Below are 20,657 nucleotides of genomic sequence, written 5' to 3' on the forward strand. Positions count from 1 at the left end.
CCTTCCTATAAACAAATTTTTGCCCCAAATTGTCCTCTTGAATTCAAATTTTATCTTCATATAGTGACCTTTCCTACCTTTTAAGACACCATTGAAAGTTAGAAACTTCATTTTGTTCCGTATTGAACTGGGATTACAGTACAATGAAAATGTTAAAGGTCCACCTTTTCAATACCATGAATGTTTATTGATGTGAATATATATCACATAACGTCTAGAGAAGGTTGGTACTAGTTCCGACGCTCATTGCGTGTCATCATCAGCCAACAAATCAATTGAGCAAAATGCAACATATCGAATAGCAATATATAACACATGATAGCACCTACAAGACAAATGTTAAACTATGACTAGTTTATTTTTCAACTAGTCATAGTTTAACATTTGTCTTGTAGGTGCTATCATGTGTTATATATTGGTATTCGATAAGTTTTATTTTGCTCAATTGATTTGTTGGCTGATGATGACGTGCAATGAGCGTCAAAACTAGTACCAACCTTCTCTAGACGTTATGTGATAAATATTCACATCAATAAACACTCATGGTATTGAAAAGGTGGACCTTTAACATTTTCGTTTTACTGTTTTAAGGCACCACTCAAACTTCAAACTTATTCGTCTACTAATGTCTTTCCACACCATCTCTCCACTGACAGCTCGGAACATACCACTTATTAAATGTTATATAATTTCAATTACATACCAATTACCAATTTTCAATTACGTACCACTTAGATGAGCAGCTCGTCTTTTTTCTCAGTCTTCCCAGCCCAAACTTTGCAACATTTTTGTAACGCTACTCTTTTGTCGGAAATCACCCAGAACAAATCAAGCTGCTTTTCTTTGGATTTTTTCCAGTTCTTGAATCAAGTAATCCTGGTGAGGGTCCCATACACTGGAACCATACTCTAGTTGGGGTCTTTCCAGAGACTTGTATGCTCTCTCTTTTACATATTTACTACAACCCCTTTCCTTATGTTAACATCAAGATACTTACATGATCCCCAAAAGGAACTTTCACCCCATCAACGCAGTAATTAAAACTGAGAGGACTTTTCCTATTTGTGAAACTCACAGCCTGACTTTTAACCCTGTTTATCATCATACCATTGACTGCTGTCCATCTCACAACATTATCGAGGTCATGTTGCAGTTGCAGTTGCTCACAATCTTGTAACTTATTTATTACTCTATACAGAATAACATCATGTGCAAAAAGCCTTACTTCTGATTCCACTCCTTTACTCATATCATTTAAATATATAAGAAAACATAAAGTTCCAATAATACTGCCTTGAGGAAGTCCCCACTTAATTATTACAGGGTCAGATAAAGCTTCGCCAACTCTAATTCTCTGAGATCTATTTTCTAGAAATATAGCCACCCATTCAGTCACTCTTTTTTCTAATCCAACTGCATTCATTTTTGCCTGTAGCCTCCCATGATCCACCCTATCAAATGCTTTAGACAGGTCAATTGCAGTACAGTCCATTTGACCTTCTGAGTCCAAGATATCTGTTATATCTTGCTGGAATCCTACAAGTTGAGTTTCAGTGGAATAACCTTTCCTAAACCCGAACTGCCTTCTATCGAACCGGTTATTAATTGTGCAAACATGTCTAATATTCCGTATTTACGTGAATAATCCCCGCACCCTAACTTTAGGAAGACTGATTTTGAAAAAATAATGCCAACATTGACTCAAATAAAAACCCCACCCCAATTTCGTGCCTCAATTTTCTTAAAAAATATGCGGATATTATTCGCGTCAATATGGTAATCAGCATGAATGCCTTCCCAAAGCTTACATGCAATGTATGTCAGAGTGACTGGCCTGTAATTTTCAGCTTTTTGTCTGTCACCCTTTCCTTTATACTCTCCATTCATTTGGTATAGCTCCTTCATTCAAACAATAATCAAATAAGTACTTCATCTCTTCATCAAAAACATTTAAAGGAATTATTGGATCGATGCATAAGTCAGTGCGGTATTCTTTTGGGTTGGCAACAATGCAGCATGTAGGGATTGCTTATCGTTACTCCGTTGTTTCAACTGGGTTTGGAGTTTGTGTTTTGTGAAACACAGGTTTTCTTGATTTTGAACGTATTATTTGTGTATATTTCAGACAAACGGATATGAAATGTCAAGTTGAGAAAAGTGAGCATTTCCGACACATTTTACTCTTTGAGTTTAACCAAGGATCCACTGCAGGAGGAGCTGCGAGAACAATTTTTGAAGTGTACAGGAATGAAAAATTGCTGAAAGAAATTATAAATTTACTTATTCGGGACAAATATTTCAGATTCCCTATGGGAATCAACATCTATATCATCTAATGCCAGGCAGGCATCAATTTTTGGAAATGAGAGAAAGTCTCTCATGCATTGGCACTGCCGGTGGCTCTATGTAGCCTACGCATTGGCCTCCACGGTATGCATTAGCACTGCATCTTGGTGGGTGTGTTATGTACCAACTGATGAGCCCAACTTAGCACACTGGAGCTGGAATGGGTTTGTGTTTACATGGGAGGTAAATATAATTTGAAAATAATTAAAATTAAATCTGATAAAATATTACATGCAAGGAACTTACAATACCATGAGCTTATTCTCTTTTGGTCAACTAAAGTCTATGATTTGAGGGCTTGATGTGAATTTGAGTGTGAATTTTTCCATAAAGATGTGGAGGTTTGCGTCAAGGAAAGCAAGAGAAGTAGGGGGAGCTTTGCCACATACAACTGATACTGTAATTGGAATTCAGGTGGTCAGGAGGTTGGGGTCATAGTGGCACAGGAGTAAAGTCTTGTCTATGACTTGAAAGAATGGGATACGAACATAGAACATTTTCCCTTGAACTGTCAATTATGTGAAATTATGTGAAATAACATGTGCGAGGGAACTACACAAGATTTTTTTGGAAAAACTTTACACTGGGAAATTATCAGCGAAATTCCATGGAGGAGGAACAAAAAACAGCTATCCGATTTCTGTACATTTGTATTGGCGTAAACCAAATTTGGGCAAATCCTAAACCACTTGGTAAGCAACCTGCAAAGTCAGCAAACACCACATAGTTCAGAATGAACCGGTAGATAGAGGCACAAATGGTAAATGCAGTAGTGACTGTTGATTCTTAAGATAAATACTGATACAGATTATGTACTTTAGACTACACAATAAATGACAAAATTTTAGTTTAAATTACATTTCTTTTACATTTACAATTATTTTACTGAAATTTGGGTTTATTTCAGTTGCAGTTATCTTTAGCTGTGCCAACAGATGTTCGTCAGTTTTTGATTTGGCATAGTTCATTTGTTTTTACAGCCTACACTTCCCTCAAAAACCAACTGAACGAGTCCTGGATGTCTTAAGATGTGTCCTGTCATTTACCTCTTCTTCTGGCCAAATTTTGCCAAACTGTTCTCCTCTCACAGATTTGATTCAGTATCTCTTCAATCATAATAATAAAATGATTCGATCTGTCCATCTCACCTTCAGCATTTGAGAAAACAGTTGCTCACACAAATAAGTAGAAGCAAGCTTTGCCAAAAGTTTAACTGCAAATAATCTTAATTTCACGAGCTTAGTAACTATAAAAAGATAGATATTTAAAAATGTATAATTTTGCACTGATATTAATCCAAGCTTCAAATCCAGTTTTACCTTGCTTGCTTGCTGGCAGTGCATAGGATTTACAGAAGTTTTTTTATACAAATTAGTGACGGATAAATGAACACAGCACGGGTAGACCAAGGTATGAATATAACAAACAGATTAGAGTAGGTGTAAGATGCAGTAGTCATATGGAAATTAAAAGTTTAGTACAGGACAGAGTGGCATGGAGAGTTGCATCAAACTAGTCTCTGGACTGATGACCAAACAACAACACGAAGAAACAAACATTTCCTTCTCAATGATTGCTTCACGTGACTTCTTTTGATTGCACTCCATAACTTTTGTTTTGGATTTATTTATTTTCATCTTGTTCTCCTTCTCCAAGACTGTGGCCATACCATTTAGCATTTTCTCCACGTTTTCTGCAGACTCAGATACAATATCATTGGTAAATCTCAGAGTTTTTATTTCCTTTCCTTGGATTGTGATTCCTTTTCCAAATTCCTCTTTGATTTCCTTCACCAGTTATTCTATATAAACATTGAAAAGGAGAGGAAACAAACTGCAGTCTTGCCACGCTCTTTTCATAGCCTTTGATTCTTATCACTGCAGACTGATTTTTATACAGATTGTATGTAATTCTTCTTTCTCGGCATCTGATCCTGATCGCCTTCAGAATCTCAAATAGCTTGATCTAATCAACATTATCGAATATCTTTAGATCTACAAATGCCATGCACATGAGCTTGTTTTCCTTAATTCCATTCTCCAAGATAGACATTAAGTCAGGATTGCTTCACATGTTCCTACATTTCTTCTGAAGCCATATTGATCTTCTCCCAACTCAGCTTAAGCTTGTTTTTCCATTCTGCAAGCATGAGATACTAAACTAATAGTGCAGTAGTTTTCACACTTGTCAATATCTGCTTTCTTGTGAATAGGTTTAACAACATTCTGTCTAAACATGGATAGCACTTTTCCTGTATCACACATCTTGCACACTAAATGGAAAAACATTGCGATGTTGGTTTCCCTATCTCTATAAGCTCTGTCGAATTCTGACCTCAAAACTGGGTCTCACATTTTATCAGCATCAACAGCCTTGTCTTACTGCAGAAGAACTTTGTGTACTTCCTTACCTTCATTCAACAGTTGGGTATGTTCCTGCCATATTTCTGTCTTGTCTTCCTTCTCTAGAAGTGGTTTTCCATCTGAGCTCTGAATATGGCTATACCTAGTTTTTCTTTCTCCGAAGATTTCCTTGATTTTCCTGTATGCAGGATTTACCATTCCAAGGACCATACAACCTTCAACATCCTTGCACTTCTCCTTCAACCATTCTTCCTTAGCTGTCCTGCAACTTCTGTCTACTTCAAATCATTGTATTTTTTCCTGCCCCCCTTCCCCACATTTTTTGCCTTCTTATATTTTTGCCGTTCATCAATCAGGTCTAATATCTCCTGAGTTATCCGCTGATTCTTACTTGGTGTTACCTTTCTTCCTAACTTTTTTCAGCAGCCTTGCTGATCTCATTCTTCATGAATGTCCACTCTTCATCTGTTTCTGTCATCCTTTTCATTTAATCCTTGTGCAACATGTTCCTTCAAACAATCCAATGCACTTTTATTTCTTCAACGTAGATTTCATCTTCTTGCATTCCTTCCTTTTTTTCAATTTCTTCAAATTCAGATGGCATTTCATGACCACCAAGTTGGAGTCAGAGACTGCGTCTACTCCAGGGAAGGTCTTGCAATCTGACACCTGGTTTCTGCATTTCTGCCTAATCATAATGAAGTTTACTTGATACCTTTTTGTGTCTCCAGGCTTTGTCCACATATACAGCCATCGTTTGTTGTGTTTGAACCAAGTATTAGCAAGGACTAAATTATGATTGGTTCAATATTCAACCAACTGACTTCCTCTTTCCTTCCTTTGTCCCAGTCTGAATTCTTCTACAGCATTACCTTCTCTTCCTTGCCCTACCATTGCATTCCAGTACCCATCGCAATTACATTCTAGTCTTCTTTAACATATTGTATATCCTTTTGATTTCTCCATCTGCTGAACTAGTAGGCATGTAGATCTGCACTATTGTGGTGGACATTGGCTTAGTGTCTATCTTGACAACTGTTACAGAATACAGAGAAAGATGAAGGGAAGAAGCAGCAGGGCTTGGACATATGGACAAATGAATACACACAAAAAAGTTGAATTTAGAATGTATTCCCAAAATTATCTTTCCTTTTTCTCTTCCTTTCCAAAGCAACAACAACAATATTTGCAATGAATCAGGTATTTCAAAGGTAAAGCTTTAGAGCTTGATAATTAGCAGGGGAGAAGCAGCTCCCATTCTGCAAGACTTGTCGGTCTTAGACTCATCATAGGTAGATCATCATTGATTTTTATTTATTGTATGGCTACATCACTAAAAATTATTATTTACAGTTATCTCATAATTACAAACTAATATCCAGGCCACGAATGTAGTCTATTAATCCCTCAGTCCTAACCAGGAACCCTGTTGAATCACCAGGGAAAGCTCTCAGAGGACATTCTTGAACTACATCGTGCATTATCTTTGGTATACATATAGCAAGACTAGCTGGTCTGTGGTATAATATTAGGTACAGAGAATTTTTTAGTGCAGAGAAACTTTGGTTTTAACCCAAGAAGCTGAAGCTTCCATACCAGTTCAAGAATACAAAGTAGAGGAGAGACAACTCCTAAATTTTTTCACCAATGGCCAACGGGCCATGGCTTCACATATACATAAAATTCACTCCGAAGGGAACGCTAGAACTATTTACCATAACTCATGCTGCCCTTACTCAGATGGGAAGCAGTAAGAGTATAGAGATCAGAATGATCTAGAACACAGGAGTAGAAGTTCATACTGCAAGTGGCCGTAGAATAAAAAATAAAATGTTAAATAGAAATGGCCAGAAACAAAATATGCTGGGGTGATGAACCACTCAAGCAGTCCTGTGACATGACGTTGCGTTGTCACAGAAGATAAGGCACACTACATTAGTGACTAAGATAGAAATAAATTACTAGCCAAAATTTTGGAGAAAAATTAAGAAAGCTTAGTCACCAAAAAGCAAAGTGAATAAGGGAAACAAGGATACACACTCGTACATCCTACTTACATGATGAGCACTAGGATAATTACACTCCATCTGCAGACAGCCTAGAAACCTATGTGTTACAACTTAACTGAAATAAGACACCCTACATTTAAAACTAAGGGAATCGGCACACACCCTAAATGTTACATGCTACAAGGGAATGCTAGTATCTTCCCGTCCCCACATGCAGTCGAGTTCACCGGTTAGAAAAATCAATCCACCTACCTTACATACTTCCCCAGCACATCCATAGCCTTGTGTGAGGAGAACCTCACTTGTTGTTCACTCAACGAAGATCCGAATAGATCATAAGGTCCAAGATTAGCAGTAGTTATAGGCACGAGCTGGGTGTTGGTTGGTTTGTTTGAATGGAACAGACAGTAGTGGCATTTTAGAAACAAACAGCTTAAGTCATCTTGTGCCATCTCCTAAACTGTAGCAATTCTCTACCAGTGGCAAATTTCCCATACATGTGATTGATGTGTTACATCCCTTGTATTTTCAACAAAAAAATATTCATTGCTCATATTTTCATGGAAGTTATTTATACAAAATTCAAACGCACAGTTATCGATACTCAGAGATGGAAGTAACGAGCGTGGATGGTTGCCAAACTACTCCACAGATAGCAGCATGAGAATTGAACCCTTGTTGGTTGTTTATCACTTCTGTGGGGTGGGAATGCGGAATGAACAGCCACATCCGTCAAGAGGGCGGCGCAAGATGGTATCCTGTAAGTTATCGTGCGTGGCCAGGATTTGTTATTTCGTGAAATACTGGAGTTCTTGCTTGTGAGCAGTTCTTTTCTTGTGCTATGAATGATGATATATTATATGTGTGTTGTAGTATTATAAATAATTCAGTTTTGTGTGCTTGTAGTGTAAATATCAAACAAAGAAAATGCAGGACTGATGCGATTTTGAAATGACGTCACACTGATCAGAAAGTAGTTCACCGAGCTCGATAGCTGCAGTCGCTTAAGTGCGGCTAGTATCCAGTATTCGGGAGATAGTAGGTTCGAACCCCACTGTCGGCAGCCCTTAAAAATGGTTTTCCGTGGTTTCCCATTTTCACACCAGGCAAATGCTGGGGCTGTACCTTAATTAAGGCCACGGCCGCTTCCTTCCCACTCCTAGCCCTTCCCTGTCCCATCGTCGCCATAAGACCTATCTGTGTCGGTGCGACGTAAAGCAACTAGCAAAAAAAAAGAAAAAGGAAAAAAAAAAGTAGTTCATCAGGCATGGATTTAGGAGCACCAGGGTCACACGTTTCTACCGCACAATCCGAATTGAATTATTCTAACCATTGTGTAATTGAACGATAATTTAAGAAACATTTAGTATGCTTTCTTTTAAGGAGAAAAGCAAAATTATAAATGAAGGACAACCGTTTCCAACTCTGAATGTAACTAACTACACAACTTAAGTCGTGTGTTCGTCATTTCACCAGAAATATTTATGAAACAGACCCTTGGATTGGTGGGTGTGAGATTTTAAATAAACTTTTCTGTTGGCCCTGTTTGTCGTTTTCTCTTGAAAAATGTGTTTGGAATGACGGTCTGTTTGCGTTTGGTTTTAACCCAAGAAGCTGAAACTTCCTTACCAGTTCAAGAATACAAAGAGGAGATAGAATTCCTAAATTTTATCGCCATTGGCCAGACAGGCCATGACTTCACATTTACATAGCGTCCAGTGAGGAGAACCTCACTTGTCGTTCACTCAAGAAGGATCCAGATAAATCATAAGGTCCAGGATTAGCAGTATTTATAGGGATGAGCTAGGCTGCCAATTGGTTGTTTGAATGGAACAGACAGTAGTGGCAACTTGGAAACAAAAGACACGCAATCCTCCCTGCTGCAGCAAGGTCACATATTCTTAAGGGAAGGTTTTTTTCATAGGAAATTAATTTTTAATTTGGGCATGTTGCATCATGATTCAACATACTCCCTAAGATATGTATGTTTTCTTTCTAGGCGGACGTTATCTCCTGAAACATTTGACAGGAAGGTGGCACGTGTTGCTCTGGAAATGAGAGTAGCAGGACGAACTCCAACTGCCAGTCCAACTATGACAAGATCTCATATCTTCCTTGGATAATTTGATGAGAATCATTTACTAGGTTAGGTTAAAGTCCTATAAGGAATATACACTGTTGATTTGTTATTTTCTTAAGATCACTTTTATTGTTTTGGTTAGCTGTTATTTATTTTGTAAAAAAACAAAAATCTTACCTCCCTGTTAGCATATTTATGTTTGATTTCAAGATATAGTTTATATGAGGTGGTTATGGTATTGTGTGTGAATGAATGTCTTAATTTTATTAAAGTATGAAAGGAAATGTTAAACTGGCTTTGCTTGCAGCTGAGATCTTGGTGCTGGATTTGAACACACTCACTGAAATGCTGAAATGCTGCAAGAACAAAAATAACTATCCTGTGATTTTGAACTATGAGAAAAAGGCATTTCATTTCACCTGATAGAGTGAAGACACTTCCACAGGTGAACATGGCACAGATATTTAGTTACCCTGTTAATCCTCTCCGAGCCTAGCAACCTCCATAACCTGCAGAAATAGTAGCATTGTCTCATCTCATACTAACAGGCCATATTTTTATACAGCAAGATACTATTTGGCTTTGAGTGCTGCATAGTTTCTTTTGTTCTGCTCTGAATATAATTCAGAAGTAATGTTTCCCTCAACAGTGAAGTTAGTGAACATTCAAATTTACGTACATACATGCGTGCAAGCATTCATAAGCTTGTATTATTGTTTTTCCCCTTAAAACAGCTATCACCATCATCATTCACTCCTTCATTTTTCGTGTTTAATCTACAAACCTATCTGAATGAACCAAGTGCCTCCATACTGCTCTGTGTGCAGCTTGTGCAACAAGCTCTTCTGCTTCTGTGCTTCTTGGCTCAAAATAGTTACCATATTTCCTTATCTAATGGACTGCCCCCTGACTTTTCAAGACAAAGAAAATAGAAAAATTAAAGCTTGCATATGAGACGTCTGGGCTATCTATGACAGCTATTGGCGAAACTGTAGAGGATCAAACCAGCCTTCAGGCTGATTACCCAACATACAATTCATCAGAGAAGAGCAATGATTGTGTTTTGTAGTGGTTACAGATGGTACTGTAACTCCGACGACATCACATAAATAGGCGAACAGTTTTTTCCATCCGAACCGTGCAATGCAATCCTATATCAATCGTGCGATACATCTGTATTCTGTAATTACAAAATGTCCACCTCAGTAGTGGTTAGCATAATTAATTGCCATGCTCAGGGGCCCAAATTTGATTCCCGGTACTGCTAGAGCTTTAAGAATGGCAGGAGGTCTGTTGTGCAATAAAATAGTACATACAGCTCACCACTATTGTGGCTGTGCCTGAAAAGAGCTGCACCACCTTGGGATGAGAACACATATTTACAATAGTGAAGAAATATTCACGGATGTTGCATTAATATAGCAGGTGAGTGCATTAACATTGTGATAATTTAATATCTCATCAGGCCAATATAGGTAATTTTTGTGGAAGTAGGTTTAAAACATGATGTGTAATAGCAATCCAATCATAATGATCAATTTACTCTTCAACATACGCTATAATGTTAATAAAAACATGGAAACAACAAACTTACAAAATTAAACAATAATAAATCACATTGCCTCCACGCCTTCAGATATCCATAAATACAGCAAGCTTTCCTGTTATTTATTTTTAATTTTCTTCTTCATGGCACTTTTGGCACTATCCAGGCACTTAGGGATAGCATAGCTCTCCTAAACAATGTGGTCTCTCTACCTCAGTTACAGCTGTTTAGGTAAATCCTGATGTGATAAATGTGTGTGTGGAGAACAAGCATGAAATATACTTAAAGATTAAGGTCTGACTTTTAATAGCTTTAATTATGCAAGGAATGTGTACGGTCACCCTGTATTACATTCAGTAGTAAAACTCCTAACATTCACTCAGGCCATCTGAAACCGAGCAAGTTGGCATTATGCGTTTAGAGGCGAAACCATCTCTAGAAACTATGTGTGAATAGATTCTCCCTGCTTGGGCTCTAATCAGGAACAAAACTATTGTAAAATGTTTCATAAAGACTAAGATCTTGAATGCTCTCTATGGCAAAAAAGATGTCATGTGGGATAATCACAATGCTGGCACCAGGGAAGTTGTTGGCTCAGATGACAATAATTCAAATGAAAGCAGTGATTAGGTTTACTGTGTGATAGGCCTACTGCTCAACTGAGAGAAACAAATGACTGGCATTTAGTTCGTTTTCGTTCTTTTGTATCACTATTGCATAATACGATAAATGAAACTGATTGATTATATTTACAGTATATGTTGGCTTAAGTCATATGTTCACAATTTGTTTTTGTTTTTTTAATTATCTTAAACTTTGAAATGCTGCCTTGCAATGAATGTAGCCAATAAGACTCAGAATACAATCATACATTTGTTAAGAATAGTGTAGAATACACACATGTACAATTTATAGCTCTTATAGCATAGAAGTCATGTGTTCATTGCACGAAATGGGAGGCTATCGCATATTGGACCCACCCCCTTACTTTTTGCAAGTATAAAAGTGAAAATAAAGGGGGCCTAATATGGGAGGAAATATGGTAAATACTGGGTGTAACCACTGTCTTTCAGATCTTGCTCTGCTTCTCTTACCTTCCAGACAGCCCTGATATAAGAAGTTACAGACATGATGTCTTCTTTTTCTGCATACAGATGGTAGCCTGTTCTCAAGCTGAACATCAGTCACCTTCAAGTACAGTTGAATTATCCCTCTCCATAGAGATAATTTTCAGCCAAACTGCTGTTGACAATAGACCAATATTGCTGTGATCTTTTAGAGATCTGAATATAGGACAGAGTTCTCCAAGCCATCCCTTGTTGCTATTCTTTATTTTATAATTTCTTCAAATTACTTGCTTTGCTACTTATCCAAAAGACACCCCCTCCCCAATAAATTAGTAGTGAGAGTGAATAGGGTGACAGAAGTTGCTTTTTTTCTTTGGAGAGTAAATCTTGTTCTTCATAAACATCTGGCTAGTTTGAAAGATTTTGTATCTCTGGTGATTGTAATATGTATCTATTTGCCTTGTATATATGCATACGTTGGGCAAAAGAGATTTAAATTGACTCTTGTACCCTTCATGTAACATCAGACATCTTCTAAATGTAGGATCAAACCGTCCAGAAATGTCTTGGAATACTTGAGGAAGGAGTTTTAATTTCCTTGATTCATAAACTTAAGATCACTATGTATGGAACCAAAAATGGAAATGAATAATTTGAAAGTGATGTGAGAAAAGAGAGAATACTTGTTTTGAAATAAATTGGGTGATTTATTATACTGTAATGCTATGTTTTACCAGCAGAAACAGCAACACGTAACGCCTGTAATTTTTCACCCACTGGTAAACATCAGTCTAAGAAATGATGTTTTATGGAGATTTATTGTGTTTAGTAGTAACTTATATTGGAATCTTACTAGTGTTCACTCAAGTGTCATGAGAAGACTCCAAAGGAAGTATTAAGTGATTCAATTCTGGGCTGCAGTAAGTTCCAGCATCTATTTTCAGCATGATTTGCCCCCATTTATTGCCCATTCTCTCAAGAAAGATGCTGAAACAGTATATTATTTCAAGTCCAAGTACATCTTTCACAGTCCTAGACCCATTTAATCCCACACACTTAATAATAATTCAGATGGTAAGTACATGTAGCTAAAGACAGTGTTGTCTCTAGCTGAATAATGTAAAAGCATTCTGTACCAAAACCAACAAATTAGAAAAAATATCAAGCACATGAAAATTACTTCTTGAGTTAGCAGAATGATCTTTGGATGAACCAAATTTTTATCCTTTGGTTCCTTGTTTGTGTTTTTTTTTTTTTTTAAATATGAAAACCTGACTTTTTTTTTTTTTTAATACGAAAACCTGACTGTTTCAACATATCGCAAATGTGAAATATCACTAGCACTGTTTAGAGCTGTTTTGTGATTGCTTAGTTCTGTGATTTACTTCAGAAATATAACTGAAAAAAATTGAATAAACCATGTGTTAGAATTCATTCTTTCCTCCTTTCCCTCAAGTAAGTTGTGCATTGCAAACTGTTTTTAACTGTCAAAATATAAAAATAAATGATTGGTGATGGGAAACAATGAATTTGGTCAGTGAAATATACTAGTGATCAGGAGCATGTTTGTAAAAATCAAAATGTAATTACAAAAGAGAGCAACAAATGTAGAACATGACAAAGAGGTTTAGACACTTATTCTATCTACCACCACCATCACCACTGAATGTATAGTTTATTATTTTAGGAGGGAATTTTAACCCCTGAACCTAATTTCCTTCTTGTATATACCCTCCAAAGAAAATTAAATTAAAGACAAGAAAATATTGTGGCCTGGACATGTTAGAAACTCGATTGTATGACAGGGTAAAATATAAGAAAGAAAATTTGATGTAAAGTGTTCATTTCTGAGCACAGAAGAATAAATCACACTTCTTTCATCACTGTACTTGACAATGTATATTTCCATCACCACAGTGCTATGCTGTTCCATTTTCTTTCTTCCTCATGGATAGTTTACAAATATTTTTATTTAACATGTTGAAATCGGCTTATAAAAAAAGATGACACTAATAATGATTAAGAATGTTACAGTGCCAAAGACGAGACATTTTGAGCGTTGCTTTGCACAGGCACTGATTTAGTAACAAGCAGTTTTCTCAGGACAGATATGAGTGAAAATATAGAATAGAATTGTACAAATATAAGTTGTAACTTAAAACAAGAATCCAGTCTTTTTGGTGGTGGTTGTAGTTGTACATGGGAAGAACAACTCTGTGTCCATCCCCTCGTAACACCAATCATAGGAATAATGGACGAATTCCACCCCTTTGTTAACAAAAGACCCCCTGTGGATGGGGGACGCAGATGAAGAATACACCCACATGTCCCGTGCCTGTTGTAAGAGACAACTAAAAGGGGTGACCAAGGGATGACTGAATTGGAACCATGAAACTACTTGTGATTAGTACCATCACGCAAGGAAAGCCATGGGTCGCCTTTACTTGCGAGTAGTGCCACTATGTTAGATACACAATAGGTTTATGATTAGTCGCAGCAGAGAGCTGTTCACTGTGGGTTTCTGGTACCTGTGATTAGTACCACTATATGCGGAATATCACAGGTTTGTGTTGCCTGTGATTTGTACCATTATGTGTGAAACACCACAGGTCTGGGTGTTGCCTGTGATTAGTACCACTACATGAGTGACACTGTCGGTCTGTGTTGCCCGTGATTTGTACCCATTATGTCAGGAACACCAGGGATAGTACAGACTCCCTGTGATTAGTACACCTATGTGAGGTGCCCCATGGGTTTGCATTGCCTAAGAGTTGCGCCATTATGTGAGAAACACCATAGGTCTGCATTACCTCTACGACATACAATACTTGTGAGTTGTACCATAATGTTTGGAACACCGTGAGTTTACGCTACCTTTGATAAGTACCGCAACTTGAGAAATACTGTGGTTCTACTTTACTAGCGGTAAGTGCCATTATGAGGGACCGTTGACCTGGTTATTGAACCCCTTTAGACAACAAGCATCATCGATTCAGGATTGTGCAGTCCCTTGGTCAGTAATATTGTTTCTAAGAAGGTGAGTCATTGCGGGTTGGATCCACTGATTGTTTTAAATTCATATTCATTCATCCATTCATTCTTTATCATCAGGTTTTGAAGTCTGGTTAGTGGATGTTTTTCTACTTTTAAAATATCATTGCATTTCGTCTCATTTCTTACCATTAGGGGCCAATGACCTTGATGTTAGGCCCCCTTAAACAACAAGCATGGCTTAAGCAGAAACAATATTAGACTCAGCTAGGGGACCTGTAAAAAGTTCAGTTCCTCAAAATTAACACATCCGCAAGTCATTTGAACGTGGCACATGGAAATAGTGTAACCATGACAAAATAAATCGTTTAGAATACACATTGAAATATTTTTTATAGTAATGGAAAATTGTTTTCCATCAGGTAATTAAGTAAACTGCTAAGCTGATTAAAATAAAGAGCATCAAACTGCACATGCTAGGGTGAAGTAAGGAAATTCTTGGTCAAGACTTGAGAAATAAAAACAACAAATTAGGGATATGAAACGAGACCTTATGTCTCAAGAAGCTCAAGAACTTCTTGATGTCTGGCTGATTGGACATGTCTCACGAGACTCTTGAGAATAGTAGATACGGTTCTAATGTTGTATGGTACGCAGGGAGGGATGAAACGCTGTGACAGCACAATCAGTCGGACAAGTCGGGAGGTGGTTTTCCCTTCTGTTCATACCAAAGATGTATGTGTAAGCAAGGAAAAATAGGTGTAGAGGGTCTGATTAACTCCAGACAATCCACAAGGTAGGTAACATAATTTGTCATTTCATTTGAGCTCGAGCCCACAATTTATGGTATATATGGTAGATAGGATAGCTCTGTGCCCTTCTGCTCATAATTTATTAAATGTAATTTTTTTAGTGCACATTGATCACAACCAAAGGAAAATCGTAAGTCTGGGAGTATTTCACTGAAGTCCCAGAAAATGAAGTGCATTTTAATACAGTGAATCCTTGATTATTTGTTCTAATGCCTGGGAAGGGGTAACGGTTAATGAAAAATCTGATAATCCATATTACTAATTTTAATGGATTTCAAAGTACATAAAATACAGACCGTATAACCTTAAAATGCAGTGCATGAAACCCTCTTTTAAAAAAAAACTGTAGTTGATGCAACAACACTGCATACTAAATATTTATGTAAATTACCAGCAGAACATGGATGAATTAATTTACCTGGTGTCATTCAAGCTGCTTTAAAAAAATTAGTGTTTTCTTTTTTTTTTTTTTTTTTTTTTTTCTTTCACTCTCCTGCAACTAATTTTCTTCTTTATGTCCATACTAAGCTTTCTAATTACAAGAATGTCTGAGAATCCTTATCATCCTCTTGCTCCAAGAATTCCATTAAAGTTTCAGCTGATTCCAGTGTGGTCTGCAGCGGTACGAGATTATTTGCGACACACGCTTTTTCTCCATCCCCTCACTTTCACTCGTCACTTCGCAGCTGACTACTGAGTTCCCATTCGCGCTTTTCGTTACTATTTCGTCATTAGTTAAAATGTGATGCCCGGGCATGAAGCCGCTCCCCACGAACCTACTGTGCTGTCATAGCAGTGGGGAGAGTTGATATTCGCAGGTGGTGGGTAGGGGGATCCTAACTGGCTTGCGGTGGACTTGAGTAAGCCAGCAAGAGAAAATAGTGAAATCGCTTTCAACAGTGTATGAACCTTGAATGTAAACAAAAAATCAAGACATAGACCACCTCCTAAGTATAATTCTGGTAAGGATGACTTGTGATAAGCTTGAAATTTAGTGAAATTATTCAAAGAAGAAAGTTCCTGGACAGAAAAACACATTCAAAATAGCAATATTAAATACCGTAACCCTGACTGCTAAATGTAAACAGCTCGTAGATCTCGTGGAAAGAAGGAAGACTGAAGTCCGTGGACTGAGCGAAACAAAGTGGAAAGGAAAAAGAAATAAACTGCTGTAGAAAGGTTACAAACTCAACTGGGATGGAAATAAGAAGGAAACAAGGAATGGTGTGGCATTCATAATCAACAAGAACATCATGCTATGGCTGATATTGAATATGTTAATGAACAAATTATTAATCTACATCAGAAAATCAACAAAATCACCCTGTTCATTGTTCAGGTCTATGTTCCAGAGAATCGGTGTATTCGAGAAGAGAAAAATTACTTTCTTCAAAAATTAGAGGACCACGTTGAACAAGAGATAATACTCTTGTTATGGGAGACCTAAATGCTCAGGTGGGAAATGCTCAGGACAGGGTATGAGGCAGTGATCGATTTTCATGGATACGGAAATAAGAACCAGAACAACCTAGAAATCAAGAATGCCTCATTAAAAAAGCAACTGAGCCAAAAGATCACAAGTTAGAGCTGGAATGGAGAGAAGAAATCTCTTATCGACTATGTCAGTACAAACAAAGAGGCCGGAATATTTATTAGAGATCTGAAAAACCGAGCTCAATAGCTGCAGTCGCTTAAGTGCGGCCAGTATCCAGTATTCGGGAGATAGTAGGTTCGAACCCCACTGTCGGCAGCCCTGAAAATGGTTTTCCGTGGTTTCCCATTTTCACACCAGGCAAATGCTGGGGCTGTACCTTAAGGCCACGGCCGCTTCCTTCCCACTCCTAGCCCTTTCCTGTCCCATCGTCGCCGTAAGACCTATCTGTGTCGGTGCGACGTAAAACAACTAGCAAAAAAAAAAATAGAGCTCTGAAAAGTGCTGCCAGGAAAAAGTCAAGGTAGTGACCACAGGTTACTAGTAGTCACCTTAGGAAACAACATGGTGAAAAAGATCAATACCAGGTTAAACCCAATACAAAAGTTTGGGAATTTGAAAAACGAGAAAAGAGGTCTGAATATAACATGAAAATTAGATGCCAACTGCCCAAATGTGAACTAGGAACAATCACAGAATGGCTTGGATTTAAGAAAACCCTGGTGGACATTACAGTCAATATTGTTTGCAAAACAAGTAGCAAAGTAAGAGAGATAAACCCTGTGGTGGAATGAAACTGTCCTAACAGCAGTAAATGATAATAAATAAGGTTATTGTTTTTACGTAAAAACCCTGAAATTTCCTGAAGAATCAAATTAGGATGGCAGGCATCTGGATGATATTCAACCGTCTTCAAATCCGACATGTCAGTAAACCTAAAGAAGCAAGTTCATGACCAATGCATTCTCCCTGTCATGACCAATGCCTGTGAGACCTGGACAATGAATGAGTTCACTAAACGGAAACTAAGAACTGCCCAGAGAGGAATGGAGAGGTCTATGCTTGGGTTTACCAGAAGAGATAGAAAGAGGGCCCATGACATAAGAGCAGTCACAAATGTCATTGACATCATAACGAGAATTTCAATCTTCAAGTGGCAATTGGCAGGACATGTGGCCCGAAGAAGGGATCGCAGATGGACCACGGTTGTTCTTGAATGGAGCCCAAGAGGAAAACTGAGACAGCGAGGAAGGCCACCGGATCGCTGGGACAAGGACATCCGTAAAATCGCCGGAGTTAATTGGCAAAACATCACTCAAGATCGCTGGAAGTGGAGGCAACTCCTAAATACTTAGCTAAGTTTCAGACTTCAAGAGGCCACATCAGTTATTGATAAAACTGGCCGATTGCGATTGTTTTTACATCCCACTAACTACTTTTGATGGCTTTTGGAGAAGCCGTGGTGCCAGAATTTTGTCCTGCAGGAGTTCTTTTATGTGCCAGTAAATCTACCAACACAAGGCTGACGCAAACGCATTAGTAAACCGGAAATAGAAAATTTTATGATTATCCTGGAATTCGTACTGAACCATAATTTCTTTTCTTTCAATAATAGAATACAGCCTCAGGGATTTTAAATAATATATTGTAACAGTAAATGTGGTACTTCGGTAGACATGAGACGCAGGGCGTGTACCATTCGTTAAAGTGCATACAGAGGGAGAGGGTTTGTTTAAATAAATCTTAAAATTTTTTTTTCAGAGTTTATTAAGAAATTGAAAGTAATGTCACCTCTGTACAGCGGATACAGTAGAAAATGTTCCTCGTCCTATGGCTGGCGATGTCCTTGGATTCCGGCAGCTCCATTTTCCATATCAGCGAACCACCATTCGTCCCCTGATGGAAGTTCTAGAAAATCCATTCGATGTCTTGAAGATCCATGCAACGTTAATGAATGGCGTCGAGGTAGTCCTTGTGAATGGTGAACATGAATGAACGTCGTTAAGCCCTGGGGCGAGTTAATGTAAAGGCTGCTTCTGCACAGATGAGAGGAACGTTTATAAATGGTTTTAACAAAGTTCAAACACAAAATGTATCTTTATCACACGGTGAAATGTCACTCAATATTGTCCCGTGTTAAGTGAAAGAATGCCACTAGACTCGAATAAGCATGTAAGTTAATACTCATAAAATAAAAGTTCACTCGAAACTTATCGTCGAGTTTAACAGAGTCACTTAAAGTTTGTGGCACTTGGTACAACGTAAGGTAATGCCGCATGACTTAGTTCTTTGAAGCACTGTTCAACATAATTCATTGAAAATAAAGATGTTCCACTCGTGAATTAGAACTCATTCACGTATTGAAAATAACATGAAATCAAAAGACGAAATTAATCGAGTATTGACAGTCCTTGGTTCGACTGTTCGTAAACTGAATGTTCGCAGAATTGAAATGTGCTGTTTATTAGAATTGAAATGCACTGTTCACACATGCACAGTTCACAGTTCATGACCTAAAATATTGACACAGTTCATGGAATGGTAAATTAAATTTGGATTCAAACACAGTCTTATAACTCAAAGTATTTAGTACTCGGTAAGGAGCAATCAGTTCTAAGTCCTGTCCATAACATAAAACTTCAATTTCGAGCACTCGAAAACGTTTGCGAGTCTTAGACACTCGTATAGAGTAACAGTCAATAGATAATGTCCAGACGATACACAATTCATCTCATGTCCTATCGGAGTAAAAGGTTGTCACAGTATAAAGAAATCTGCATAAGTCCATATTCAACACGATTGGGTTAAAGTCCACGGACTTAAAACTTAATAGCGGCTTCACGCTCGATCACGGTGCCCGCGAACCGACTGTGCGAACACTACAGTCTAGCGTGCACATAGATACTCCGGCCACACTCTGGCAACATGCTGTAACACAATGCAGCGCACTGCAGCACACTCTTAACATGCTGGAACACACACTGGTCTGCTGAGCGAAGCAGTACGTATTTATATCTGATCCGGGCCTCCACCCCTTGTTCCATAACTTTATCGTCCCAAGTCAGATTCACGTGAAATTCGGCAGGAACATAGCTAAGGGATCAAGTTATATGGTGATGTTCAATTTGTTCAATTATTATCGTGGGAAAAGTTATTACCCGTCGAAACTCGAAGAACATTCTACATCAGTCTAGGCTCTGTAGTGCGGCGAGGCATGCTGTGACGTCACCCGCTCACTACGTCACACGCGCACAGCTGTTGCTCGCCGTCCAGTCAGTCCTTCGTAAGCGGCCCGGAGCGTAACACGTAAGTTTTAAAATTTCTATGACGGGGACTTAGTTTGTACCGCCATTACCGGTACAATATACCTCGAATACCTAGAACACACTCAGATAGTAGACTACATTAAAGGACTAGATCTCTGGTTACGCTATGTTGATACTTATGCCATAATAAATAAAGAACTTAATAACAGTCGCGGGTATTCAGGAGATAGTAGGTTCGATCCCCACTGTTGGCAGCCCTGAAAATGGTTTTCCGTGGTTTCCCATTTTCACTCCAGGCAAATGCCAGCTGTACCTTAATTAAGGCCACGGTCGCTTCCTTCCCACTCCTAGCCCTTCCCTGTCCCATCGTCGCCATAAGACCTGTCTGTGTCGGTGCGACGTAAAGCAACTAGCAAAAAAAAACTTATAAATAAATAAAGCAACATAGCCTTATCACCACCTTCTTTCCGAGGTCAAACTAAATTAGAACAATTTTGTTCAGTGACACATTTTAACATTTTACAATCTTTCTGCTGGTTGGAGATCGTGAGGCAAGCTGCCCAAATCTGAGGACCGCCATTTCACATAACTAAATAGAGAAGTCACCATAGGACCATTGTAAATTAAGTGTTCAACACAACCTCTTACTAAAAATAAAAAGCAACTTTCAAGGAAGATAATCGACACAACAAACAATCAATAAGAAACATGAAGACTGTTATACACAATGATTTTAACATAAGCA

General features: G+C 38.1%; 1 protein-coding gene across 2 annotated transcripts in view; it reads left to right on the forward strand.

Annotated features, from left to right (window-relative positions):
- The window catches only part of LOC136864791 (coiled-coil domain-containing protein 177), a 274,593-nt gene extending 261,329 nt beyond the window's left edge, over window positions 1-13,264 (forward strand). Inside the window, exon 13 of one of the 2 annotated variants that reach the window (XM_067142181.2) lies at window positions 8,718-13,264. In XM_067142181.2, the coding sequence (XP_066998282.2) occupies window positions 8,718-8,841 (124 nt within the window). In that variant the 3' untranslated portion in view covers window positions 8,842-13,264. The remainder of the gene's footprint in view (window positions 1-8,717) is intronic. The other variant, XM_067142180.2, reaches the window with a different exon arrangement.
- The last annotated feature ends 7,393 nt before the right edge of the window (window positions 13,265-20,657 follow it).

The sequence above is a fragment of the Anabrus simplex genome, chromosome 2 (genome assembly GCF_040414725.1).
Source record: "Anabrus simplex isolate iqAnaSimp1 chromosome 2, ASM4041472v1, whole genome shotgun sequence".
NCBI lineage: Eukaryota > Metazoa > Arthropoda > Insecta > Orthoptera > Tettigoniidae > Anabrus > Anabrus simplex.